We start from the raw sequence: 19,037 nt of genomic DNA on the forward strand, positions 1-19,037 counted from the left end.
TCACACATCTCAGCAGCTAATACTAACCCATGTTAAATCCCATTTGCAAGCTGCTAGCTCAGATGGTTAAATGGTCTATGCACAGAAATGATCCATCAGCACCAGTTGAACCAGTTGAGATGGTTTTATCTCTAACCTTGCTGTATAATAACACAACTGCTAACATGTGCAGTACCATAAAAACACAACAGAAATGGCAGGCATCAGAGTTTGTTCCTGGGTCATTGTACTGGAAGGAAACAAGTGCGCTTAGATCTTCACATGGGAAAGACACTACAATCCCGCAGATAACGAGGAAGCCATCGAAGTATCCATTTCATGAACCTCGTTCAGTTCTTGGGAGTCCACCCACAGACAATAGTTTTAATAACACCCAACCCGCGTCAGCACCGCTCTCTGCCAATACAACCCCGACTTCTGCTGGTTTAGCTGAATTTGCACTGTCGTAGAACCATAGAATCACAGAATCCTTTAGGTTGGAAAAGACCTTTAAGATCATCGAGTCCAACCACTAACCTAACACTGCCAAGTCCACTGCTGAACCGTGTCCCTAAGCACCACATCTACATGTGTTTTAAATACCTCCAGGGATGGTCACTCAATCACTTCCCTGGACAGCCTGTTCCAATGCTTGACAACCCTTTTGGTGAAGAAATTTTTCCTAATATCCAATCTAAACCTCCCCTGGTGCAGCCAGAAGCCATCTCCTCATGTCCAATCACTGGTTACTTGGGAAAAGACACTGATACCCACCTCGCTACAACCCCCTTTCAAGTAGCTGCAGAAAGCGATAAGGTCTCCCCTCAGCCTCCTTTTCTCCAGGCTAAACAACCCCAGTTCCCTCAGCTGCTTCTCATAAGTCTTGTTCTCCAGACCCTTCACCTGCTTTGTTGCTCTTCTCTGGACACGCTCCAGCACCTCAATATCTTTCCTGCAGTGAGGGGCCCAAAACTGAACCCAGGACTCGAGGTGCAGGATCTGCATCTGCACCCGTGTCCGCAATGCAAGGCTAACTTTCTGCTTTTATCTCCTTCCTTCCACCAAGGACAGACTCACCTGAATGAGTGACCCTAATTTACCTCCCCCCATCCCACAGGCAGCATCGTTTGTGTTGACCAAACTTACAGCAACCTGTATCATCCCTTTCCTTTTGCATCTTTGTTTAGTCATCTCCATCAGCTTCCTCTGACGTCCTGCATAAAGCCATGCTCAAAAAGGCAACTAGAAGTAGCATTTTGCCTCAAGGGTGGTACAAGCTTACTAGACAGCACAAAAGCAAGACTGGACTCCAGCCACCATCACCTCCTCTCACAGCAACAGATTTCTCCATTTTTCACCCAAAAGGGAGGATATTACCATTTTTAACACCATCTAAAAGGGTGTCAGGCAAGACTTTGGCACACTGGGTTACTGTTTCCTGCAGCTTCAGAGAAAGGAGAAATACAGTCGAAACAAAACATTTATTCAATGCTCTACCTTTTGAATGCTTAACAAGTTTGCTTTCTTTTTCTGCACCTTTCATAATGTGGTTGTTGCCATGGGACCAAGTGGCACAACACTGGTGGTACTCAAACACTCAAACTTTATTGAACTGTTTACTGTTGCAAAGTGCAGGGGGTCACGTGTACTATCTTAACCTTCTGCACTTATTTACTGTGTTAATATTAATAAAATAACTTTTAAAGGAGGATGACAATTCCTTCACAGCTAGTTTAACCCCTAAGGACGTGTACTCGGGAACCAAGATTTTTCTTCCCCTCATTATCTTAAATCTAGAAAGAAAATTCCCATTTTGTGACATTGCAATCTAGGAAAGAAGCATGACATTACTTGTTCATTATTCTGCAAGACTGAATGCATGAAGATCACAGGATGCGAACAGGCAAGCTCTCCATGTACAAATTGCATCTGTGTTTTGTGAACAGAGAGAGAATATAAGGAGACAACAATATAAAATGTCCTAGTAAACACATATAATCCCCTTGAGTTTTAACTTTTTTCAAAATAAAACACACATGTTTGTCGAACACCTGACCTTCAGCTTTGTTATTCAAGAGGAGGTCGTGGACCCATGGCTGATCACAAGCATTTTCTGGAATAAATCTATTAAGTCACACGCTAAATTCCAAAAGCTGTGACATTATTAACAACCAGCCAATGCTGTATTAAAATCATACTTTCTTTAAAGCAGCCTTGGCTTCTCTTTTCTTCTCTTTTCTTTGTAGTTTTCATCTGGCATTATTCACTTCCTCCACGACATTTTCCCAAAGAGCATCCTCATCTGGCTTACTTAGTTCCACTTCAAACAAGGTAGGGAATGAGGTTTAAACCAAATCCCCTATAAGATCTCCTTCTGATCTCCCATTACTGCTCTGTGGAAGCGTTACTTGCCAAAAACCATCTCCCTACTCAGTTAAAACATCCAATGTCCACACAAAGTGCCCAAAGATTTGATTAACCCCTGGTGGTGCCTGCTGCAATTGGAAGATGGATGGGTGTCTCTGTGCAGAGGGTTTATTATGGTCCTGATTGAGCATGGTGTGAAAGGAATCATCCATTAGAGCACTGCAGTGAAAAAACGCAGCGATTTTAACAAGCCAGGGTGACTTTTCCAGCAAGCAATGGCTTGGCAGATCCTTGTACTGTTCTCTGAAGCTGGACTCTCATTTTTTTTTTCTTTTTTTCCCCCCCTCAAACCCAGCAAACCCTCCAGAGGATGCTAATTGCTTCCACAGATAGCCCACAGAAATGTGACTGAACAGATCTTCTGAAGCCACAGATCCCAACAAACTTCATTATTGTTGATGGGACCGCTGCTCCTGGCTTTATGGCCAGCACAAGGCTCAGGGAATAAACGAGACCTTACACAAAGCCAATAGAAGTGTTCCAATAAGCATTAGCATGTTTGGATTAGTGTGTCAGACCCCCGAAGGACTCCATGGCAGAATGGATGCTCAGCCCTGACAACCACGTCCTCCATGGCTGCGTATATGAATTATTAAACAAACTTCATCCCACAGGTCCCTCTAGTCAATCAATACGAACTGCATCACTGAACGTGTAACTATGGGCATAAAAATTTACCGTAAACATGCAGCCGCCCTGTCCCACCTCCAGGAATTTTATTTTTTTTTTTTTTTTGTCTAAAAAAGTTTACAAAACTTGTACTTATAAATCCAGAGGCAAGTCACTCCAATCAGGATCTCAAGCCATTAGATAAACTTCCTGCCCGTGGATATTTCAACCCAAATAAAAAATTATTTGCCCTCTGCAGGCAATGCTAACAGAATGTGAACTTGCCTTTCACTATCTCTAACTCTGCAGGGGGAAAGAGGCAGAATATTTGAAGTTGGTTTGTTTTCCGAGGTGAGGGAGGATGAATTTTCTCTGTTGACTCAGAATGCCAATCTTTAACCTAGTCAAATACCACATTTCATTTCTAACTCATGAGAATGGCAAAAGAAGTAAACCCATAATTAAGAAGCTAGTATTTGGGGTAATAATAGGAGGTGAGATCTGTACATTTTTCAGTGATTAAGCTCAGAAAGGCTTCTGAAAAATTAGAAAAAGTATTGCTGTTATCATGGTGGTCCAAGGGATGAAAAGGGAGGCAGCAGTTTATTCTACTTATTTATTCCTTCTACTGTCACCCATAAAACAAAAAATAAAATAACATCAGTGTGAGTTCAGCATTTCCCAGATAAACATCTTAGAATAAATTTATGAAAAGACCAAGCATGACAGTATTTTTTAAACATAGCAATATCCAACTACACTTCTGGTAGCGTAAAATTTTCTTGCTACAAATAGAGTGCTTGCTGGAGGATGCAGTTGGCTTCCAAAATGGGAGCGTACACTTTTCACCTGAGGCACCAAATCAAAAGGAGTGCATGAGGTGGGGAGAAGGCTTATTTTTTCAAGAGCTAGTCACAGGTAGAAGACAAGTCATCCCTCTGCTTACCCAGATCTGTGCTCTGAAAGGCATAAAGACCGTGGGACATTACAGCGGACCCTGTTTCCTTTGAGTCAAGGTACAAGGACCTGTGCTCACACTGTGGTAACCAACTTTTCCTGTTCCTCACCTCCGCTGAAGATTATAGAATCATAGAATCATTTAGGGTGGAAAAGACCTTTAGGATCATCAAGTCCAACCGCCAACCTAACACCACCATGCCCACTAAACCATGTCCTGAAGTGCCACGTCTACAAGTTTTTTGAACGGCTCCAGGGATGGTGATTCAATCCCTTCCCTGGACAGCCTGTTCCAATGCTTGATAACCCTTTTGGTGAAGATATTTTTCCTCATATTCCATCTAAACCTCCCCTGGTGCAACTTGAGGCCATTTCCTCTCATCCTATCAAGATGTTACAGCTGCGGTGTTTAACCAGCTGGACCTAAAGCTGATGGGCAAATCTGCAAACTGGAGATGTGGGATATATGGGAAGGCTGGGGCTTCCCTGAAACCCAGTTTTCACCTGCAGAGACATCAGAAGTGAGTGGGCTTCCATGGTCTTGTTTCCTTGACTCATCACGACACCGAGTAGAGATCAGAAACCACAAGCTGAGACATGAAAGCATGAAAAAAATGACTTAAGATGCAGCAGCAGTAAAAGACCTTCAAGAGGAGACAGTCGCTTATTCCCCAGATGCCATCTTTCCTTGTCCCCATGCTTGCATCTCCTGAAGCATCCATCACTTGCCACAAATAACTAATCATTGCTCCATCACAGCATGGCTTAAAATTCACAGCCTACTTCCAAAGGCTATCTTGACGAGGGAAGACGCTACTGCTTTGGCCAAGGTTTCTGGCCACTTCAGACCTCTGGCAAGGGCAATCTGGGAGGAAAACACAGAAAAGAAAAACTTCTCTGACAGATTGATTTGTAGTGACCATTAGAAACTCTTCAGGCATGTGAATGGATACTCCAAGGTCCTCTCTAAGCAGGGAAGGTGGTCAAAAGCAGATGAATTTATCATCATTGAAGAGTTCTGCAGTTCATCACCAGCTTTTGTAATTTGTCACAGACATGTCATATATCTGGAGCTCTGGGATTCTTAAGGGCTGTCACATAAATACAGTTATTAATGCGGCAAGTGTATTATACAGTTAAATGCAAATGTTGCAATCTGGCAACCCATTTTTACTGCCAAACCTAGAAGGTTTTTCATGTCAGAAATTGATGCCAGGAGCGATAAATGGGGGATAGATAAAGTTAATCCGACCGCTTGAGTTGAACAGGGAAGGTATTACTTTGAAGGGTTTAGCATATTAACAGAATCAAAACGACATTTCAAAATATTTATGGAAATCTTTTTTTTTTTTTAAGCTTATACAAGCAGTATAACAAAACCATATAAAATATTGTTAAATCCTACCCTTAATTAAACATGCTGACACTTAAAAGCTTCTGTCTGATTTACTTTTAAAAAATCTTCTTTCAGTAAATTACAACTTTAGAATATCTTTCTGCTCTAAATGAATCTGCATTCCAGAGGAATTAAAACCTTTTTAACAGAAGCTTTTTAAAAAAGCTTTAAGCTATACCTCCAACTTATCAAACATAAGGGTAAGATAGGAAAGGAAAAAGGAAACAATACACATAAATGAGAAAATGAACTGAGAAAAAAGCCTTTATTGTTTTATGTCAGTTCAGTAAAGCTGAGGAGCATGGATTCATCAGCCTCCCCAGCAGGTTGGCAAGGCTCCTAGCTGTAAGGACAACCCTTCAGCCTCCCTGGAGCACACCCAGAGAAAGCTGGGTATGTCCAAAGATCGTTTCAGTCCAGCTAAGGTACCACCGACCCCACAACTCACAAAAAAGCCAAGGGTTACTATGCTGCTTAGTGCAATGTCAGTTAGGTGGGAAGAAACTGAGTCGTCTTCATCATTCACCCTGAAGGTAAACTACCAGTGGGAATTCTCTCATTTGGTTTGGAGGGACACCTAGTGTCACTTGAGATGTCCTAGTGTGCCACCTCGCCTAACGCTGTTATTTCAGAAGTGAATGAACAGCACGTCCTATGCCAAAACTGCCAGCCCCACATATATGTCTCAGACACCCTGGGACATATCAGTAGCCTCAAGAGTCATCTATCTTATCAGGATGAACTTGAAGCTTGACAGATAGCATAGATGAAGCTCACGTAGGCTCACGTAGACACCTACCTTTAGGTGCCTTATCCACAACGTAGGTGATATAAACAACCTGTGCCATGCAAGCGCCATGGCTGGGTCCAATCCATCACAGACTTAACGATTATGTCCTGAAGGTCAACGTGTTTCAAAAGCACTTCTACAAATCCAGTAAACCACCTCGGACTGAGCCCGCGTACGCTAAGAGCTCATTGTCATTCTTTGACTCCCGCTGTTCTTAGAGTCTTCAAGGTTGGATAGGGATGCTTCTCTTCCCAAGAGCATCCCAAATGGGGCACCCTGCATATGTCGCATTGGCACTGCTTCACCATAGGCATCACTTGATTTCAGGGTTGTGTGGTGGCGAAATAAGCTGAAGAAGTGATTTTACTCCTCCCCTACCCCCCAAATTTTTGCTGGTGATGTGGCAAATTGCCTGCAGAAGGGTGAGGAAGATGGAGTTCTCTCTATTCCCAGCAAGGAATATGGCAAACTATATATGTATTCTGGCACAACTTGCATGCCTAGGGAAAACAGGTGCCCTGTGAACTTAATGTTTGGCCAAAAGGCAGATACAAGCAGCAATCCAAAAGCTGCACTTTTGGCCTCTTCCAGGACCATTGCCTTTCTCACCCTGAAGCAGCTCAGATCTCAAATTGAGCTTTCCATTTGGAAAATACTTTGAAACTCCTTTGCAGTTCTGCACTGTAATCAGTTCTGCAGCATAGCCCTAATAAAATCATTAAAGTACTATACATCAAAAAGCATGCGCTTCATCAGTGTTCCACAGTGAGCCCTTCCTGGGTATATATTCACTAATACTGCTCAGATGGGACATTCAGGCTATGGCCATAGGAATTCTCTGCTGTGCACCATCTTAACCAGGATTGCTATATCAATTCAACCAGAAAAGCAGGTTTATTTTCTCACACTGTACAGATATAGAGCTGAGCCCTCTCTTAGTTGCAGGAAAAACCCTATGTATTTTAATAATGTGCACATTTTTTTTTAAATTAATGGCAGTGGGAGAAGGGAGGCGGAAGATAAAATTTGGACTTTTCCTCGCATGAGGAGAAATCAACACATTTTGCAGGATGGACACACTCGAAAACCTCATCAGTGCTAAAATCCCCCAAAATATCCTTCTTATAACTCCTCCCTAAACAGGCACATTCTTCTGCTAGTGACTGGTAAAGCATCCAAAAATGCCACACAGTAAAGACTCATGGGCTACATCCCAGACACACTTAAAAAAGGGTAGTAAGCTCTGACTGTAACTCAATACAATATTGTTCTTGACCTTGCACATGCAATGAGCTAAGGTCAAATGTCTAATAAGGAGATATGCTCCTCACTGAAATAAGAAATGCAGGAAACTTGGTTTGGAGAGCACGGATCGCTGCTGTGGTCAACCAGCCTCCACAGAAAGGGCATCAAGGACCCTTCATGGCACTAAAAGCTCAGCCTCATGGCTTCGAGGTAGCCATCAAATGCTACTTGCAACTGCATGACCACCTTTCTTTTCTTGGGGTCACAATAAGCCTGGGTCAGGTTGTGAAAAAATGCAGGACCATTTTTTTTATTTTTTTTTTATTATTATTTTTTTTTTTTAAACAAGGCTAGCTTTACCTTTTTTTAATTAAATTTTGGTCTCAGGAAAAAAAAAAAATAAAAATCTGGTGGTACACAGGCAAGCCTTATCCTTACAGTAACATTTAAAAGGGGATGCCTCTGGACCCAAGCCTCTGTGTTCGGCTGGGCAAAGGCATCCTTCACCCCTGATGTCTTGGGTCAGTAATGAACAAATGTGGGCAAGACTGGTACAGGGAAGCATGTCATACTTCTCAGAAAGCATTACCAAGGTTACAGGGATGTTTTCATTTCCAGCCTCTTTTTTGAGGGTGCTGGGAGACTAACCAGACATGCCCACTCACAAGAATAGAGACTGGTTTTCACTGTCTCTTGGAGGCAGTGCTTTATCTGGGCATTTAATTTTATTTGCTTAAATTACAATCTAGATATCTTCAGTGCCTAATGTTGGAGAACCCCCTCATCCCACACCCTCTGGCTAAGGAGGCAGATAAATGCCTTGGGAGCTTGGATTATTAAACCAAAGATGGCGGGGGGGAATCAGTCAATTTTTCCTGCAACATATCAGTACTTAACAAGCTGTTTGCAGCCAAACATCACTGGAGAAAGCTGCCAGCATTGCCTACTGGCCCTAGCTCCTCACCCCAGCTCCATGGACCTTTTTTTCCTTTCGCTCCCATTCCCTTCCCGATTAATCCAGGGTCAGTTGCATTCAGCCAACTTCACCTAGAACTTCTTATGGGTTTTTTTATGTTTCACTGGCCAGGACTTCTAGCTCCAAGAACACAGCACACAAGTATTTGTGCTGGCTCTGGGAAGAGCTCTGACCACGATTATTCACTGTTAGGTCTCATATATACTCTAATCACACATCAGCAGCCAAGTTTGTCTCGCTGACTAGAGCTGGCACTCCATTTGGGATGAACTCTCCCAAATTCACTTGCCACAGATAAAGTCCTTACTCTGAATGACTCAGCTATCAAAGGGAGAGAAATCATTTCAGAAAAGGGAGTAGCCCAATTTGACAGTAAGAAGCCTGCCCTCATCTGATGCCCTTGTAAGTCCTGTGCCTAAGAGGCAGAAAGTCTGCATGAATTTTAAAAGGAGTCAGGCAACTTTGGGTTTTTTCTGTTTTAGCAGGACCCTGCAGCTAGGTAAGCAAATACTTTTGCAGTATACAGTCTCTGGTAGCTAAATATTCTATGTGGCAGGACCACTATGTACCATGAAGCCCTATTCCCAAATATGCTGCCTTCCCCCGCTTGCCTAACAGTCTTATTATAGGCAGAGTGACAGCCACCTAGTATGAAAGTAGAAAGTGTGGGAATTTTACTATTTAAATACCCACAAACACTATTGTTTTTCTAATAGCCAAGGCTATAAGCCTACCAAATGTTCACTCATTGCTCCCCAACCAGCTTCCAAGTTAGAGGATGTTCAAGGAGAAACATGCATCAACCTTTGAAGGAAAGGGGTCAAGTAGCAAAGGAGGAAGATTAAGCCATGATTTGCAGCCGGGGAAGCAGAAAACGCTGCCCCAAAGTTCTCACCTGAAGAGCTGACCCTCTGCTTGTTCCTGAACATGGAGATATATGCAGCACTGCCAGCTCTCATGATTCATGGCATACTGCTTTTTGCTGGTGCAGCTCTCATGAGAGACAGGCAGAGATACTTGTAGAGCATTCAAGGCTGCTTGCATGCATCTGGCAATGAAATAAGGGGCAATGGGAAGGACACATCAGCGTTAGGACAGGACAAAAGAATGGGAGAATTGAGGGGAAAAGAGCTGCTTGTCCTCCTCAGCTTGGCACCCTGGAACTGTTCGGTCCGGAGATGCAATGAGCCAAATGGAAGAAATCAGGAGAGACCTTCTGCTAGAGCATGGGGAGAGGGGATGAACCAGAAAAGCGAAAGGAGACAGCTGGAGGAGTTCTGGGGCTGACGGCAGGGGCAGGGAAAAACAGTTAAAATAAAAATAAGCTGCATTTAGCTATCTGGACAATTAATGATAATTCCGAGATCAAAAATAATTATTGCAATTAGTGCATTATGCATCTATTTATGTAACTGCTCAGGAAAGAAGAAAATTATCTAGGCATGTTTTTGAAATGCTCTGAAGAGTCAAGGAATCGATTCTTAAATACAAAAAAAGAATATTTTAGGTGTGGAAGCACAATAGATGCTCTGCATGATTGAAAGGCTTTCCTGGGTTAAGGATCTCCAGCAGTTACTAAGGTGGTTTATGCTACAAAGAATTCTGTACATGTAAACATCTTTCCTGATTACATCTATCACCACAGACTGACTTCTTACTCTTACATCCTCTCCAATCTCCTAAATTTAGTTCCAAATCTTCTGACTATTATTACTATTTTTAATCCTCAAGTTTGCAAAACAGAGTATATGTGAATTAGGGCAGATCTGATGCACTGGTGAAAGCAATGGATTGGAGAGAAGGAGACACTCCAAAACTGTCTGAGAGTTTATATTGCATTGAGAAGGTCAGTCAAGTCCATCAGGCAAATTACAGTGTATAAAGCCAATATAAAGAACTAGAAACCAAATTCTCCCCTTTTTTCATAGCTGAATCTCAGCAGGAACTGCAGTCATATACACAAAATCAGAGCCACATCCTAAGTACTTGATTTTTGCATGCAAGCTGCATTAAGGGAAGCAGCTTTAATAAATTGTGCTACATTTGGAAAAGCCATTTTAATTCTCTAATTAGCATGCGTACAATGAAAACTAACTGTGCGTGTTTGTGTATACACATATCTAGAAAAGAGAGTTTAATGAACTGTATCTATTGCAAGTGAAACTAAAGTTTCATTTTCTCAGTGTTGTGCTGTGTGATGCAGGTTTCAACACCACAACACACTTTTCTGTCTATAAAATATCTTCTTGCTCCTTCTCAATTTTTCTTCTCTTGGGTTCATGGTCTTTGGCAAAGTGTGAGGCAGGGGGGGGGAGAAAAAAAAAAAAGGGAGAAAGCTACACAAGCATCCTACTCTGGCTTCACATTAAAAATAAATAAAAAAAACCCAATAACAAAAAACAATGAACAACAAAAGTAACAACACATACACGAGCACAGAAAACCCTCTTTCACTGTGGGCCATCATTTTCTGTTATCTGCCTACCATTCTCCGCCACCTGAAACCAGCACAAGCAATGCTTTGTACGATCAATACACGTCCTACCATCATTAATCACCGACAGAAAGGAAAAAAACAAAGTAAACCTGACAAAAAAGTGTCCAGATATAAAAAAGGACAGAAGAAAGGGTGAGGATAGATGAGGAATAAAATGAAAAGTCTAGGACAAAGAGAGATCTGCAGCAATTCAAAACAAACTCACAGTCCATCCTGCAGTTCTTGAGTATCATTTGAGGTCCCCAGAGATCGAAGGCTTCTTTCCAGAGAAGTCACTGTCAACAGCAGAGAAAGAAAAGATAAAGCAGCAGTACACTTTTTTCAGAGAAAAAAAAGTTGGATTTTCATTCATTTGTTTATCTTTTATTTTTTAAACAATACAATGAAGTAGCATTTCAACAATTAACTCATGAGACAAAGGGACAACATCTAGCAAGAGCCATTACCCCAAAATGGATAAATTGGGTCCCTTGGATGCATAAATGGTGAATCCACGTATCGCACCATGACATGACGAGGTATGACTCCTTATAACAGCAAGAAAACCTCCATCTCATGGACCCTGCACAGATCTCTGACTCTTCCAGCCCCAAACTTTCTAACTCTTCATATTACAGCAACCGCATGAAATTCCCAGGGCTGGAGGCGGTTGTGCTTTCTGCCAGGAGATCGGGGCAGCACTCTTGGGAGTGGGGAACCACTGCTTATCCTCTTCAGGAGGTCCGTGCCTTGAGTCCCCCCAGAACTGTGCACGGAGCATCTCCAGCTGGAAACGTGCCCTCAATGAAGAGGCAAGAAATTGCATAATAACTATTAATTGCTCTAAATAAGAGGCAGAACACTGTTGTCCATTCTGATATCTTCTATCTCATTGTTCAAGACTTTCACACTCAAAATCTTTTCTATGTTTTGGCTCAGATAAAATGGAGTGATTTGCTGTAATCACCTCCTGTGTTTGAGCCAGGGAGTTTCTTGGGCTTTTCCATCAGGAGAGGAGAATACTCTACCCTAAAAGAAGCTGGAAGCTGGAAACATGGTTTGTTTTGCAATACACAGTGACTTCAGATTTAAGAAATATATGTGTGTGTGTGTATAAAAAAGTAGCAGAAATCTAGGACTACTGTTGCCTTTTTACACCCTTGAATGTTCACTATCTCAAATTCACCCTCAAATTAACAGCAGGTCACTACTTTTGGACTTAGTGTATCAAGTTTGCAAAGCACTTCAAGATCTTCCACAAGGAAAGATGCTAAATAAATTACATTCTTGATATTTACATGTGGGATTTTCTCAGGATGCTTCCAGTTGTAAAAACTCATAACCCGTTATCAGTCACGCTTCAATATTTAAGGAAGGAAAAAAGAACAGATTAGAAACATGGCTCAATTATTTCCATAGAAATTGAAGAAATCCACTATTTTAATGACTCTACAGACTTGGACTTGGCTTGTAACTTTGAAAAAGTAACTTAATTATTTTTCTACTGACAGACAAAATCCCCTCTTCTCTTTTGGGCTTCTCTGGGTTGACAGCAAGAGTCACTAAACAGCATAAAAAGTAACTAATGTGCCTGGACAACATGAGTATTCAAAACAAGCTTGAATACCACCATGTATTTTCACCCCACTTGCTAGATATCAGTTACAGATTTTGGTGTAGAGTTTGGTGATTCAGTAAGATAAAACCTCAAGGAATTGTCTATAACTGGGCTAATAATTATTATTCTTTGCTGGATGCACAATGTTTTAAAGAATAAATTGAAAGTTTTCACTAATAATCATTTGCTTCTCTAGAACAGCATTGATCCTGCAGAGATCTCACAGACATTATAATTCCCTCTCTTCCCTCCTCCACAATGCTAACAAATCAATCTCCCATGCAATCTATATACTGTCTGTTTCAAAGACAAAATTTGGCATCATCTAAAAATAGTTCTGGGCCCATCAACCCTTCAGAACAAAGCACAGCGTGGTCCTTGGAGAGCGGACAGCAAGTCAAGGTAGAAAAAGCATTTGTGAGGACATTGAATTTCTAAGAACATGTTAATGTCATGTGTGTAAAGTCCAGAAAAGAAAACAGCAGCTACAGCATCCAGGCACCTTTCTAACCCGAGGTGCAAAATTGGGACAATTCAAAGCAAAAGCTATTCTGCCAGTGTCTTCATTCCTTAAAATGAAGACGAGGTTGATGGAAGACAGATCTGATATGCAGGCAGTTCTCTTCAAAAACAGTTCAGACTTTTGCTACTGCCTCCTTTGGAGAAGACTGGAGTTGGAAGCAGTTTTCCTATTGAACAAAACTGTTCAAGGCTTCGCACACGTCATTTTACACTGAGGCAAACCCCAGACCTTTCACATTTGTTAAATATTTTGGAAAATACACATACAGGCAAAAGAATCTGAGACAGGAAAGCAAAAGAGGAGGAAAGCACTTGTCAGTCAGGTAAGAAAATGACTCGGGTTTAAGTCCCCATCCTAAAATTTTATCTAATATTCTAATTTGAGCATAATATTTACACACTTACATAAAGGTTAGTTATCCCAAAAGGACAAGATATGGACTCTGGAATAGCCGAAGTTTGGCATTTGATATGCCTCTTACCTGGGAAATAGCAGGACTGAGACTCCAATTTGAGTCTCCTGGATCTCAGGCTATTTTGGGGTAAATCTAACTTGCTTTGACCAAGAATTGCTCTATCAAAATCTGTGTAGTTCCTGTGCTGGATGTGGAAAATCCCTCTCAATTTCCCAGTTCTGGCCATGCGAGCAGTAACTCTACCAAAGGAGCAAGGCGTCAACCTGTGCTAGAGAGATGCTGTGAGGCCACTGTTAAAACAGATATCTTACTTTAAAAGCTGTGTACACTTAGTTTTTAAAAGGCATACGCTAGTCCTCTAGGATAAGACACATTCAGAAGAGATCACTGCTGTTGGAGCTGCACCGATTTACATAAACCGAGAGTTTGGCACCAGTTGTCTATGCCGTTGCAATCCTTAAAATCAACAGGGGATAAGAAACCATCCTGAGGTGGCAATAGAGACTTTATCACACCTGGGGGATGCTGAAAAATCCTTTGCTCAGCCTCTCAGATCAAGGTAATGGGACTGCGCATGGCACCAACCTGTCACAGGGAGTCATTAATGAGCAAGTAACAGGAATTAGAGAGGGAAGAGACCCATTAGAGCACTCAGGTTCTCCATCTGGCCAGAACAGGTCTGAGTCCTCCAGTATATCCTCCACTGATCAGCCCTCTAGACAAGATGCACCAAACCAACCCCTTTTACGAGTGCTATTTATTTCATTTATTTATAAGGCATTTACTGAGAGGCAGCTAAAAGCTGTACACTGAAAGAAATGCAAAACGTTAATAAAAGTAAGTAGGAAAAAAAAGCCATCAATAAGACAAATTCAGCCAGTATTTGAGCTTCTTTTTCTGTTTTTTTCCCCTGAAAGGAAAAATCAACTGAACAAAGAACCCCGTAAAACTTGCATAAGTCAAAGCACTATCAGACAACCTTCCCTATGCTCAACAGGGACAGCCGCCAAAGAGTTAGAGAAAGAAAGCAGATGCAAAGAATAGGAGAAAAACTCCTTCTGCCCCTTGACACTTCAGTTAGAGATGGGCTAAAAAAAAGTTTGTAAGCTCACGACCTGGCAGGAGAGTGATTCAATAGCACATAAACAGAACCAACTGTCCTGGCTAGGATTTTTATTCAACACATGAGGAAGATTTCCATTTTCATAGCAGAAAAAGGGAGCAGGAGGCATTTATATGTGAGATCAGCCAAGATCAGCTCAGAATTGTAAAGATCCCCCTTGGTCAGGAGGCAAGTCCTGAACTGCCCAAGAAGAATTTAAATCATCCCAAAGGCTCGGAGTTCTGCAAAAAGACTAAGGAGTGCAAAGAGGAACAAAACATGCCATGTTGATTACTTCTGTAGCATTACTACTTCTGTAGTGTTACTCAATAAAAATCAACACCGTTTTAAAATCCCAGTAAAAAGGTGACTTCTTGTTTCATTAAAAACAGTCATTCCCCAAAGACAGAAAAAAACATAGCCAAGACTGCCCACAACCTGGCATTTTGAGAATCTAAACAACAGAAGTATAGCATGGGGAGCTCATGACATCTTTAGCATCCCAAGAGGGAGAAGAGCATTACAGGTGCACGGTTTGGTCCCCAGACACAATGGGAACCCGGAAAACCCTAAAGAGTCTGGGGTGAGGCAGGAAAAGAAGGAAAAGAGGAGCTGTGATTGGATTTATGCAAGTCTATAGGATGTTCAACACACCATGCTCAGCACAAGCAGAGTGCAAACCACCATCTGGTGAGCATCTGCAATGCAGCTGCTCGTTCCTTGCTCAGCCGCTCGCGTGGTCGTACACAAACAGCAGCACTGACTTTTGCTACACGCGGAGGCAGAGCTTGCTGAGTTTCCTCAAGAGACCATATGGTACAGCTGTACAGGGCAGAAAGGATCCTGGGCATCTTTTCCCATTTTATGACCCTACAAAGTTCTTCACCTAATGTGGATTAGCTCTGCCAAACCTTAGCAGTACACTCGGCATCCCTTTCCTGAAAAGCTGTACTCACTTTTGGGGAAAAAGCTGCGAAGAAACCACACACAAACTGAACGAAACTGACTTTAGCAGACAAAAAACAATATGGGTGGTGAACAGAGCAACAACAGTAGAGTATCTTATGGGCATTTCTTCAACCTAAAAGCACTTTAAAAAGCATTATAAATTCATAGATTCATAGATTTTAAAGGCCAGAGAGAGCAATTCTGATTATCCAATCTGAATTCCTACCATAAAATTTTGTCCCATCACTCCTACATCAAGACCGTAGACTGTAGCTGGACTAAAGTGTATCTTATAAAAAGACATTTGAATCTTGATTTAAAGGTTCGAAGCAATGCCAAATCCATCATGTCCCCTCAATAAGCAGTTCTAATGGCTAGTTATCCTCATACAGAAAGATTGAATTTGTCTAGCTTTGACTCCTATCTCCTGATCTCGTTATGTGCAAGAATGTTAGATTAATGAGCCCTATGCTATCTATGTGATGTCTTTCTTCCCAGAGAGGTACTTACACACCATGATCAAGTCCTCTTAGAAGTCTCAAACAGAAGTTCGGATAGCATGCATTTTAAAGTCTGATTTGCAGACTTCAAAGAGTTGTCATAGCTCTTCTTTGTACCCTCTCCAATTTTGCAAAGTAGTTTTCAGTACAGGCACTGTCATTATCTGCTTCTCAGAGCCCTCAGTACAGGCAACTCTTAACAAGCACACCATCACACACTCTACACCATCTCCAGAGGAGAAACAAAGACCACCAGAAATTTCTCAAAACCTAATTGAATGGATTAATGCAATCCTAACACAGAGTAAAAAGAGAAATCGGATTGGGGCATTTCAAAAAAGATACACCACTCATCTTAAAGGTTTCTCAGGATAGACTCCACTACAGCCGGAGTTGTGAATACAGCACAGAGACATATCAAGTCAACCCTAACCTGGCTAGTTTGGGTATTAATAGCACACAGACTCGTGAACAAGTCATCCCAGTGGACAAATATCACTGGCAACCCAAAGGGGACTTTCAACATCTGAATTTCTCAGATTCTGCTCCGTGAAGAAAGCTATTGAAGTTGTGGTATCCAAGCGGTTTGCCAAAAAACTATGAATAACAAGTGTTTTAACCAACTGCTTGTATAATGCATCTATCAGTTACTCCTCTGAAAAATAACAAATAATAAACAAACATGAAGTGTGCGTTTCCCACTTTGCTTTTGACCCATTCACAATCATCTTGTATGTGCAGTAATAGAGATTCTGACAAACTACTGAAGAATCATAGACTCATGCAAGTTGGAGGGCATCTCTGGAGATCTCTAGTCCAACCTTCTGCTCAGAGAATGTCCCCTTAAGAGCAAGTTGTTCAGGGTCTCGTCCAGCTCTGAATATCTTGAAGGATGGAGATCTCACAGTCTCTCTGGGGCCTTGTTGCACTGGTTGAGCACCCTGATGGTCAGAATCTTTTTCTTCATATTGAGTTGGAACGGCCTATGTTTCAGATGCCCTTTGCCTCTCATCTTTCCACTGTGCACATCTGAGAGATTATGGCACCACCTACTCTATACTCTCCCATTTGGTAATTACAGACAAGAACATGATTTCTGTTAATTCATGTTCAACTTGCGGTTGACCAGTACCCCAAGGTCTTTTCTTCAAAATAGCTTTATAGCCAGCCAGCACCCATCCTGTCCTGTCGCACAGGGTTATTCCATCCCAAGACACAAAAGAAAGTGTGAATAATTATTTTCCTCCTGATTTTACAGTAAGCCAGGCACTTGAATAACTTCACAGAGCCTACATTGGTTTCAGTTCTTCACCTTCTGGAATAGGGAAGAGCAGCAATGAGGCTTACAGTGCTTGGGGCAAGCTACATCCAAGTTGCAGGAGGTCCTGAACTCAAGGTGATGATTGTCGAAAGTAAACTCAAACTTACCAATCCCTCATAATCATAGAAAAATTGGCACTTGATTTTTCCTGGCAGATGGAGCATACACAATTCCTTTAAAGGAGAGATGACAATGCTTTAGAAGTTTTACTTCCCATCCTTCTTCTAGCAAGGATTCCTTGCTACAAGGACTGGGGCCTTACCCCTGAGACACGTAGGGGAATAATTACAGAAATAAGGAGGCACTAAGATCCTTTTTTTACATCTAGGCCAGCCCTCTCCGTCACCTAACCGCCATAGCCACAGAACAGACCAGACAGAGAAGCTGTCCGGGTGATTCAGAAGCAATTTCAAGGTCCACCGTAAAATCAGCACCCAATAGTTTTAGATCCTTGTCTGACACCAGTGTATTTTAGAACTGGGATACCATGACTTTAACTACCATTCAGCAATGTTAGTTTATATCTATCTGCAAAATACATCCCTCCAGCCCAGCCCAACAAAACTGATGAGCCAAAGCGTGTCTGTAAAGGAGGGAAGTACTCTGCATCTCTAGGGTCTGGGGAGACAGGAGCAGGAATAGCATCCCAGCTCAATCCACAGAGTGAAAAATAACAGAAGAGTTTTGGTGTTGGTGTTTTTATAAGGGAGATAGATGTTTTGCAAGCTTATATGACAGGCTCTGAACACAGTAGTGCTGCAACATATTAGAAAACTAGTCTGGCTTGTTCCACCTTTCTGCGCTCTAACTCCCCATTGTAACAGATGACACAATTAAAAATAGAAAAGGATGTGGTCTCAGCAAGTATTGGAATATATCTGTGCCTGTTTAATGGAACATATGGTGGAATATTTTTACATCTTATAAAGAACTGTGTATTGGACATGTGCTGGTGCTTGTGAGATGCAGCAGCAGAAAAACTGCATTAATATTTGCTCTCTGACAACAGGAGCTGCCATACACTGTGTACACGCACACGAGTCATCAGCAGGACAGCACACAATTGACTAGGAAACCTTTCATTATACGCACCGTTGGAGTTAATTCGGAAGACGTTGGCTGAAGTCTCCTGAAAAAGTTCCTGTAGTTCACTGGGATCAATCTGGGTGGCTGTGGAGACAAAAAGGGAGAAGATATATTAATACTGGAGACCACAGATCACTTGGAAAGGGGCTCACCTCCCAGCTGATCCTTTGAAGGGGGATGCAAGGTTCTTCCTTGCTGCAGAAATTTAGCCCAAGTAGGTGGTCTGATGTAGCGTTACAAAGTGTCTGATCACGCAACTTACACTGGACACGCAAATACCTACTCCAGCACCATCAGGACAGTAAGATGCTGCTGCAACGTGGCAGATACAGCCCATGTGAATTTAGACAGCATTTGTAGGAATTACTAGCAATTGATGATCGTAAATGATTTCTGCTGATTTAAGTGGGAATATTAGAGCCACGAACGAACAAGAAACGGCAGACACAACAGCATGGTTAACCATCGCTTTCCAGAGCAGGAGGGCATCCGAGCCGGTCCTGCCTTGAGAAAAGTGGAGGAAGCAGTGAGGAGAGTGCAACTGCTCCGTAGGCTTAAAGCTCTGGGGGCAGGAAGGAGATGGAAGCCCAGATGGGTCCTCCACACATTCATTTTCCAGCCCCCAAGAGAGGCTCCCCTTCTCCCTATTTCTTCCCGATAGACCAATGG

The 19,037-nt window shown here is 42.1% G+C and overlaps 1 protein-coding gene across 18 annotated transcripts in view; it reads right to left on the bottom strand.

Moving 5' to 3' along the window:
* TSNARE1 (t-SNARE domain containing 1) overlaps nt 1–19,037 on the bottom strand; it is a 485,628-nt gene that overhangs the window by 297,439 nt on the left and 169,152 nt on the right. For all 18 annotated transcript variants that reach the window (XM_049828098.1, XM_049828073.1, XM_049828090.1 and 15 more), the window contains 2 exons: nt 18,375–18,452; nt 11,082–11,151 (listed from right to left, as the gene is read on the bottom strand). In XM_049828098.1, coding sequence (XP_049684055.1) covers nt 11,082–11,151; nt 18,375–18,452 — 148 coding nt within the window. The remainder of the gene's footprint in view (nt 1–11,081; nt 11,152–18,374; nt 18,453–19,037) is intronic.

Source organism: Accipiter gentilis, chromosome 2 (assembly GCF_929443795.1).
Source record: "Accipiter gentilis chromosome 2, bAccGen1.1, whole genome shotgun sequence".
Lineage (NCBI taxonomy): Eukaryota > Metazoa > Chordata > Aves > Accipitriformes > Accipitridae > Astur > Astur gentilis.